The sequence below is a fragment of the Zerene cesonia genome, chromosome 6, assembly GCF_012273895.1.
Source record: "Zerene cesonia ecotype Mississippi chromosome 6, Zerene_cesonia_1.1, whole genome shotgun sequence".
Taxonomy (NCBI): domain Eukaryota; kingdom Metazoa; phylum Arthropoda; class Insecta; order Lepidoptera; family Pieridae; genus Zerene; species Zerene cesonia.
In genome coordinates this window covers 1,346,587-1,357,443 of record NC_052107.1, presented here as the reverse complement: position 1 = coordinate 1,357,443, position 10,857 = coordinate 1,346,587, and the positions used below count along the sequence as shown (strand labels likewise).

The 10,857-nt window shown below is 32.7% G+C and overlaps 1 protein-coding gene across 1 annotated transcript in view; it reads left to right on the top strand.

Moving 5' to 3' along the window:
* The window catches only part of LOC119840568, an 83,874-nt gene that overhangs the window by 1,115 nt on the left and 71,902 nt on the right, over positions 1-10,857 (top strand). The window contains exon 2 of the mRNA XM_038367256.1: positions 4-289. Within this exon, the coding sequence (XP_038223184.1) occupies positions 4-289 (286 nt within the window). The remainder of the gene's footprint in view (positions 1-3; positions 290-10,857) is intronic.

Sequence of the window (10,857 nt, the reverse complement as noted above, 5' to 3'; positions counted from 1 at the left end):
TAGGTAAATATGTGAACTATCAGTTGTTAGAACAGAGTGTATCACACCAGTCTATAGTGAATCAGAGTATAAATATACTGAATCAGCAAGTGAGGTCGTTAGTGAGTGAAAATGAAGGTTCGCAGTTGGTACGGACTGCGGACGGTGTTGTGTTAGCGGTGGTGCCGTCTATGTTACCGCAGGCCGAGACTTCGGATGTGAGGACTACTCAAAGTGATTTCCCTCAAAGTGTGACTGTGCCTCTCGGCTGGAGAAGGATTGTCAATGGGGCATCTGTCATTTACATCAGGTAAGTTTGTCATTCAGTTTTCTGCATGGTCTAAGGATAAGATTCCTGAACAAAATTAGCTATTTAACTCACCTAAATGGCAGATTACAAGCTGTAAACAAACTTATTTGCCATCAAAAGAAATCATGTTCTTTAAAATTATTGCACAAAATGAATTAACATTTTTTCTTGACAATTCATCATAAAAAGTCTTGCCAAAGGACTACATAGAAGTAGTGAAAAATTATCGAATCGGGCTCATTGCTTACATACTTCATAAATTTTTATGAATACCCATATTAATATAAGTGATATATCTAAAACATTAAACATGTTGAATAGATCATTTATTTCTTCTGATTATAATATAAAAATGTTAAGTCATTACCATTAAGCAATAAATTCAAATTTAATATAATCACTATAAGAAAAACCATCTTGAACAACCATCTGTGAGCGATACCACGGTCATTAAAAACAACATAACATACCCATGTACTTGTGTAGTATTTAGTCAAGGTTACTCTGATAAAAGATGGTATCTTTAGTTGAAAGAATTATTTTCCACTGTTGTAATTATATTTTCCTAGTTGAATGTAAGATAAAACTCATTGTTTTTTATTGTAATTCTGTGATCTTTATATTATAATTAAGGAATGAATAAATATGCTTTATTGTACACCCATTACAAATAGAAAAAAGGGATACATGCATTATTCAAGACATGCATGGTTCAATATTTTGAATACATCTTATTTTAAATTAGGTGGCATACATAAAAATTAATAATACATTTTCAATCCTAATATCACATAATATTCATCATGCACAGGGATGGCAAAATTAATTTGACTTCTATCAAACTTTTTTGAAGTATCTTAGATACCCATATTATACAAAGTAAATATATGCAATTTTGTATGTATCTCTGTACTTAATTTTTGTTTTCACACAAAAACTACTGGATTGAATTCAAAATCTCTTTCACTATTGGAAGCTGCATCTTCACTGACTTATAGAGGCTATGTACCACAGGCGAAGTTGGGACAAATGATTAATTTAATACAATAATTTGTTGAATATAAGATAAGGTGGGCTTGAATTATTAATTTAACTGTAACAATTGCTGATTACATACACACAAAACCTCCAAATCAAATTATTAACCAATTTTAAATTTATGACACATAAAGATATTATGCTAATTAAAGTCATTAAAATTTTCTAGCATTATTATATATAATTGTAATGTCTCTTGGGAAATATGTCCGCTTCATATATTTATGTAAAGACATTTAAATCTTATTCAAATATTATTTTTTAATAATAATATATATTATGTTGAAATTTTAATATAATTGTGAAACATGATGTATAAATAACATATGTATTATACAGTACTACTTGAAAGTTTATTGATTGTCTGAATTACAATTTGTCTTTAGTAAATACAGATGATGATGATGATGATGATCATGAGTTAAGCATGAATAAAAATCTTTAAATCCAGTTGTGTATGTATCAGGCTAAGTTTATTGGTCAAAGTGCATAAGTATATTAAATATTCCTTTGTTTAAAGTTAGGTCAAGAAGGATTGATTCTATGTTCCTTAATATCACACCATGAATAAAATTAATAAGAATTTAATTATACACAAAAGAGAATCTGCTTTTCTTTGCTTTTAATCTAAAGTAATTGGATAGTAAGAATGTTTCCCTGACCCAATTGTTAGAGAAATTAATACAATACTTATACTATGATGTTTACTATTATGTATGCAGACAATGTATTTACTTATCTCAAAATTTTGTGGATGGATTAGATAATAAGATATAGATTTTCTGGCTTATAGAATTATGTTGATAAGATTTATCAATTGCATACATATATATATATATATATATATAGAATATTATTATGGCTATACTTCATCTGGGTATTAAATTATAAAACTATTAAAAAATTAGGGAAAAAAAGAACATTTTCTAATTAATCTGTTAATTTTTTCTCGGAATACCTTTTGTTTGATTAATTTAATCTTAAAAAAAGAAATAAAAAATAAACAATGTATACATGTTACTGTAAAGATAATCGATAATGAAGTACCAGGCAATCATAAACGCGAAGGAGGTTCAATCGTGCATTTACGTTAAATCAATCCAGAGTGGACAAACCAGTCGGGCAGCTGTGGCGCAAGTGAAGAGAGGCTTGTTCTGACTTCAGCTTTTTATCGGCTAAATTCAGCTTTTTGTAGCGCGCTATAATCGTGTCAAGCCTTAATTCGATATTAGGAGTTGTCTGGGTGGCTGAGAATGTTGAGTGAGCGAAAATGCAGTGTTATTTCATAAATATTGCACGTTGTCGGAATAATTTATTGATTTTCTTGGCGTATAAATGCGATTACAATATTGGGTATATATTTTCCTATTCGGTGTAAGTCTAGTCTTATATTAATTTCGAATTTTGTTATTGAAAATACCTTGCGTAACTACATATAGTACGTACCATTAAATAGATACAATTGCACTATTTTTGGAGAGCAAGTTATAGATAACGAAATTTCTACATCTCGCTGCTCTTTTATTTTCAAGGCATGTACATGAGCCTTATTACATTAAAGTAAGTGGCTTAGCTGGAATGGTGTACCAGAGATATTCCATTGTGGATTCCTCGCTCATTACGCCTCTTATCTGTCATTGGCAGCACAATGCCGAACAATACGCGTTCACGCATCTCGCTAGCTTAATACCTCCTTACATTTCTTTTGTCCTGGTACCTACGCTGTAGAATGCGCCTTATTAATTAGCCTTTGTTTCGTTTTAATTGGATTTTAATTGATAAAAAAGCTTTTATGCTCTCGCAAAAATATTATATTCAATTAACAACAATACATACGAATTGTGTAGCAATTTGTTTCGTTTAAAATTCCGCGCATTACGCTCGGCGAACAATGCTTCACAGTGCGTTGCATAATGCTACATTCAAAGGCCGATATCACGGACTGTCTAAAGTCTAAACAATGAAAGAATTTAATACTCCATTTAAATATTCTGTAACAGTAAAGTCTTTTCGCACAGTTATTTATCGCCCAGCTGACCGACACAAAAAAAAAGTCTACTGGCATTACTCAAGTGATTTACGACGCGGATGCTCGCAAAAAGATTCACGAAAGTTGGTTTTATTTAAGGAATTTCTTTGGCCTTCTTTGTGCGTTGCATAATGTCGGGCTTTTGAATGCGGCCCATCGATTGTTTCGACGAATTTGATGGGCGTCACCGGGCACTGATCCGATTTACAATTCGTTCCAACAACAGCTCTCACAATGGAAGCATGAGTCTATTGGATATTTCACCACCCGCCGTGTGAATTTCTTTTGTGTGGGCCTTTGGAGACTGGGCGAATTTGCCGGCGAGACCACTCGGTCGGTCGAAGGGTTGTTATGCAGTTTTGTCTTGGTAATGAGCTTGTGTTTGTGCATTTAAATCGTCTATTCTTTAGTAATTAGGAGATCTTTGCTTAACGACTATAAAAAGAGATTCAGTTTTAACGCTATCTACAAACACTCGGAAATATTTACAGCTGTAACCCACAGAAAACGCATTTAATAAAATCAGAAAAATTATATTAAAATAAGGTTAGATCATCGCCATTTAATGTTTAAAACAACGACCGCGAGTATTTCAAAGAAAGAGTGGTTTCTAGGCTAAGTACCTGATGAAAGTAGGTTTAAACTTTCAATTCAGCTTCGTAAATTAATTAGTATTCAAGTCTTTAGAGAGATAAATGGAAACGGCTAAACAATGATGTAATTGTTAGACTGTTTCCACACGGTTTAACATTTTCCTCTCAACTCGCCTAAAATACATTCATTGTCTAAAAAACACGCTTTGATGCTGGATTAGAAAGGTTGTTTTGCTTAATCCCAGCCGGATAATCAGATTAACTAAAATGCTTGACTGCGCTAAAAAATTCCCCACTAATGTTTTTTTTTCACGATTAATGTTTTTAAAATTTACCGACCCGATTGATAAAATTCTCAATCATGGTCATGGAACTGAAATAGAAGAATTACCTACTCTCGTTTTTTTGATGTCTCCATATATGTAAAGAATAAATATCGTAGTAGTCCTACTATACATATATTTTAAATAACGAAATTTGATAAATAAAAAATACCAATTGTTTTCTTTATTATCTTATATATAAAATTCTCGTGTCACAATGTTAGTTTCTATACTCCTCCGAAACGGCTTGACCGATTCCTCTGAAATTTGGTAAGCATATTGGGTAGGTCTGAGAATCGGCTAACATCTATTTTTCACACCCCTAAATGATAAGAGTAAGGCAGAACAGCGTTTGCCGGGTGCAGCTAGTATTTTATAATATTTATCCATGCGCCTATATGTATAAGGGCGAGAAAGCTAAACATGAAAAATCTTTGAAAAGATAATGGCAACCTTTAACATACTCGAGTTATTCTTTCATACCTGGCCTTATCAGTAAATTATCGCTGTCAAAGTTGAAAGTAATGATTATAATTTATCGTTGGACTATCGTGTTACGAAGGGAAATACGAAGCGTGGCCGAGTTGAGTTAATAAAAGTTTACAATGTACCCTAATTTGATATTTACAGTCCCCGCCCGTGATGAATGGCTATTGTGAAACGGAATATTGCTAATAAAACAATACGAGTTAAATAAGTGAATGCGCTGTTAAAATTTATAAGATCAATTTATTGTTTATCGGTTCGTTTTTAATATACGTTTTTTTTAATATATGTACCTCCGTTTGTAAAGTCTGTGTAGGAAGGTAAAATGTTTTTATTATAAGTATATTTAATTATATATAATAATTTATATGTAAATACTAACTAACCCGGCAAACGCTGTTTTGCCTTTCTCTTATCATTTAAGGGTATGTAAAATAGATGTTGGCCGATTCTCAAACCTAACCGATATGCACACAAAATTTCATGTGAATCGAACCAGCCGTTTCGTAAGTGTATGGTAAATAACATTGTGACACGCGAATTTTATATATATGGAGATAGATATTCTGTTAATTAACATTTACAAACTTTTATTAACTTCAAATGTATGTTTGTATGTTACTACTGTACTTTGATTTTGACCCACTCTAAACAGACAGATTTAATTCAAGCATGGTACACCTATGAGGGATCGGTGACAATACAAAAATTTAAGTTTATATTATTATTCTGATTGGATCGCAAGAATGAATAAATTTCCTTACGTATAACTACTCACTACTATTTGTTTCCTTACTATATACTGCTTATTTGCTACTGCAAGTGACACAATTCATTTGTTTGTAACATAAATGATAACTGATTTGATGAATAAATGATTTTAGTTTTTCATATTTATTCATATGGATAGTTACGTGAAAGATTAATACCAGTAGTGATATTTTATAAGTGAACTTCATCTGGTCGGGTCGAAGTCTGTTTGCCGTTTCGTCAAGATTGGTGCGACTGAACGACATTAAAACAAATTCACGGTCCAGTGAACATCGCGTTCTGAATAGCGAACATCAATCATTAAACTAACAAGTAAGTACGTATAGAACCGTGTAATATTCTATCCGAGTCTATGGTAAAATATGGGTGCGTTAGGGTTGTCAGTTATTCATATAATTAAATCAGGATTATGTTTTTGAGAAAATGTCTTGCAATTCGATTTATGGCGTTTCTTTTTACAAGGCAACTTAATTTTATTTATTTAATAATTTTTATAATATCCTTATTGTAAGTAATTTTGAATGTTTTGTGGTGCCAGAAGCTTTCAGCGTTAGTTGTAGATAATATCTGTAGATATTTGATTTTAAGTTATTGTGGTAGTCGAGCACGCTTCGGCACGAATTGGGCCAGCTCGCACCGGGGAAGTACCACACCCCCACAGCAGACCGGCGTGAAATAGCATACTGCTGTGTTTCGTTCGGTGTTCTTACGCCTCTCCAAATGTTCATGGGCAGTGGTAGCGCTTACCATCAGGCGACCCACTAGCTCCATTGCTGACGGCGACATAAAAAAAATGCATTTTAAATATTAAGATATGCCATGCAATTTAATAATAATAATAATAATAAAAAAATCATTTTTAAAGTATATTAAAAGATTGATTAAGTCTTTAAAATGTTGTTTTTGCTGCAGCCCTATTTCCGACCAGTTAAATCCAGTGTGGGCAGCGTGCCTCATTTTATGTCGCAATAAAAAATCTTCGACGGCTTACGTAATCCGCGCCGTTTCCGCGTCGAATCGGGCCGAGAGATCGATTTAAGAATAATTAAGAAATAAAACTCGGCAAAGCGGTCCGGTTGGATTGTCAATAATCGCCTACGAGTGTTTAGGTGCGGTAACAACGTTATGATCTCGATGGTGTTTATTTAGTTGGTCGTTTCTAATGTGTAGATTTGTGTCACTGCACGAGCTGTTTGGAAGGGTGTACATTTTTGTGATAGTGGGATGTCATTAGATGGATAGTCGTTATTGTTAAACGTTTATTTTGCTTCAGAGCAAAAATACGAACAAACAAACACACTTTATTGTGCACCAAATGTTAAAAAAAGGTAAAAGAATATACATAATATTAAAAATTACATACTCTTGTTGTTGTTGCCGTATGAAAGAATTATGATTTTACTATGTTTAGTATTGAAAACATTTGATGTAGGTACGTTTAACTGTTAAGTAAATATAATGAACGAATGATACGAATTCCAGTCGGATTCGAGGTAGAATTTGTTGTTTTATTTATATTGCAATAAAATGGTACAATTTAAGCGGGTCTAGCAGCGTTTTAATTATGAAGAATAATTTACCGGCAATTGTTTAAATGTAAATGTATTTATCTTGACGTTAACGCTGAAATTTCGATGTAAATAGGCGGTCGTTATAATCGGCGCCATTGTTTCAGACGGGTCGTTAAAAGTAATGCCTCTCCGTCATTAGTACAGAGATACGTTGGCGTTTTGTTGGTTTTATGTTCGATATATAAGTTGATATATTTGTGGAGGACAGGCTTCTTTGTAGATACTGAGAATTATGTAATATACATACACGAATCGGCCAACATCTATTTTTCAAACCTTTAATCATAAGAGTATATATAAGAGTGTATTGTTCAAATGAAAGTGATGATTCCCTAGATTATTATATGTCCGCTTCATGAGTATATTCCTGTAAGGAAAGGTCGCGTGTTTGATTCCCGCTTGAAATTAATACTAAGGGAATAGTCTAGTTAAACAAAGAATAAGTTGTTGTTGTTAAATTCTAAGTGCCAATAAGAAAGTTCTTATTGTGTTCTTATTGCATTACATAATATATAATATACACGTATTAGAAATGCCAACACTTTGGCGAAACATAAGTGACGAAATAAAAACAACAAATTATTCGAACTCGATTCTTTTAAGATGTTGTATTTATTCTTTTATACATAACTAGCTTATCCCCATTAAAATCTGTTGCGTAATTTTAAAGATTTAAGCAAACATAGGGACATAGGGACAGAGAAAGCGACTTCGTTCTATACTATGTAGTGATATATTATATAAACTTAATTTTATTATGGACACCGCCATAATCAACTTGATCTCTATAAAGTGCGTAATGCTTTCTCTCTTTCACACACACACGCACACACACACATACTTCCTTTTATAGATGAGATGCGTTCCATTATTGATTATAATATATTTTTAAAACCACGTTCATACTTTAATCAGGGTACTATTATTAACTTTCCCACATGAATATATATGAGTGTAACATATATATGTATTGTCTTTTCTTATATTATTCTATAACTCAAAGCATCGGTCAAAATCACCATTTTTTTCAGTCGATAGTGTGTTTGACCGGTGATGAGTTTTGACTTTAACATATGATATAACTAGCAATTGCCCGCGGCTTCGCACGCGTTAAATTCGGAATAGACAGTTTACTCGTAGATGCTATTATACATATAAATCTATCTCTTGAATCACTCTAAGTATAAAACCCATCAAAATCCGTTGTGTAGTTTTAAAGATTAAGGTATACATAGGGATATAGGAATAGACAGAGAAAGCGATTTTGTTTTATACTATGTAGTGATACTTAATTAGGGAGTTTATTCCTTCATTTATTCAACATTTGTCGTCACAATTCAACATTGCAACGATATTATAACTTACTACCAACTCGTATATGTACATATTTTCGCTATCCTCAAATCGCCAGAGGCAATTAAACTTGAAATAGGCTACTTGCACAGCGATCAAGGCCACGCGTGTGTGTGACGCAAGCGCCGGAGGCCGGGGCGGCATTTGTTTCGCATTGCGGGGACGCTACTGTCGGAGTACTTCGTATGTAACGTGTACTTACATACATACGGGTGGATCTATTGTCGGCGGTTGCTCAGATTAGGTTAGTGTTCGTGGTATTGGGAGAAATTTTATCCATTTTTAGAGCGAAATTTCAGCTGATGTGGACAGTGACACAGTTTCATTAGTTACATCGGGAGTTGTACAGTTTTTAATCTATAGAACGTTAAAAGGTGCCAGCGGGAGGCGAGTGATAGCAGCGATATTTCATTGGCATATATATAGTACGGCAAACTAATGAACTGTATTTGTTTGGCGTCTGTCAATGGTCTTTCATTATCTTTCATTATTAATTTTAGCAAGTTTGTCTTCGGACTCTTCGGATCTATTTGGACGATATAAATGAATACACACACACAATGCAGTTTCCCCAATTAAATATATCTGTTTTTTTATTTATTGTTAGTGTTCGCATATGATAGCGTCTCCCATACGCTATTTCCAACCCGCTAACACTAGATCCGCACCATATTGATCACCAAATGGCCAACTCATATGGGCCCCAGACGTACAGACGATTCCCACAGACGTCGCTATAGCAACCATAGAGTAACAACTTGACGAAATGTTAATAGATGTTCTGCGGTTGTTTATGGTTTGCATAAGGTGAACTGGCTGGCGGGAAAAAAGTGTTTCTTTTTTTAAAAAGCAAACGTTTGACGGTTGTTTCCTGGTTGATTATGAAAGGTCGAAGCATGGTCGATGTCATTTATCCTATAGAAGTAGTTATTTATTTATTGTCTATTAATACATAAGCGTTTTGAGAAAGGGAATTCAATCTGAATACAATTTAAGTTTATTTAAATCGTTCTATATTTAATTTACTTAGTTCATTATGGATTGTTAATAAAAAATAATGATAATCGCTTTTTTCCTTATTCCTTATACACGTTAATATATATCTTAAAACTGGTTGAATAATTGTCAGTCCCGTTATTTTATATATTGACAATAGGACGTAAAGTATGTCGTAGGTAATGCGATTTTGTGATTTATAGTAATTAATCTGTTGTATATAATAACTTCAATGTAGACATGGATAAAAATAAAACCTAATAAGCATACATATAATGATTTCAAGCAATTTTTTGTGTACAATATTTTATTCTTAATTCTGTGTGCTATACGTGAAATAGGTTTACATTTATCTAACAATAAACAAATACATAAATAAGAAAAAATCTATGAAAAATACAGTAATTTTTCAATATTTAGTGTAGCATTGCTTTAAAGGTTAAGGATTTATAATAACATACCTAGCTGCCCTGCACACCCCGGCTCCGCCCGGGTAGTCATTTATCATAATGGAAATAATACAAACTATCCTATCTTTTGAGTTGGAACGAGCTACACATAGTGTGCAAATAGTGAATAAACATAATATTATGGTCGTGTTAAAGCTTAACATTTATACAATTTTACGAATTTTAGAATCAATTCTTAAAATATGTGTTCGATATTGAAAATTAATATAACAGTCTAATAACATTACAGATTTTTTTTTTTGAATTAATAATAGTTTTAATTGTGCAGCCTATTTAGTTGTATATAATTGTATATTGTTTAGACTCACTGTGTACCTATTCAATAATTGTTTTCTATGTTATAATTAAATATCGAAAATAAACAATGAAAACTTATAGTATAAAGTCTAAAAACAACTTTATTACAATATAAAATATCTAATGCAATAAGTTTTTTTAATAACACACATTTAATATACTTCAAGAACCATTATTACTCTTTCACACTTAATATAGTAGTATTACGTGATCCGTTGCGTGTGTTTTGTAGGGAAAATGGGAAAAACCCATTCGTAAATTCGTTTGGCTAACTCAAGGCTGCTAGCTGCCTTACAAAAACTTGACACGACAACTGCGTAAAAGAACGATATATATGTATATATCGTTCATTTAGCTGCGCCCCGCGGTTTCACCCGCGTAAGTCCGTATCCCGTAGGTACATCGGGATAAAAAGTTGCCTATATGTTATTTCAGTTGTTCAGCTATCCACGTACTAAATTTTATTGCAATCGGTTCAGTAGTTTTTACGTGAAAAAGCAAGAAATACACACACATCCTTACAAACTTTCGCATTTATAATATTAGTAGGATAACACATTCGAAACCCAGTAAAGTCTTCTTATTTCAGTCTCCACGTTCATAGTTCACATTCACAGCCACATAATAGATCGTCTTTTTGT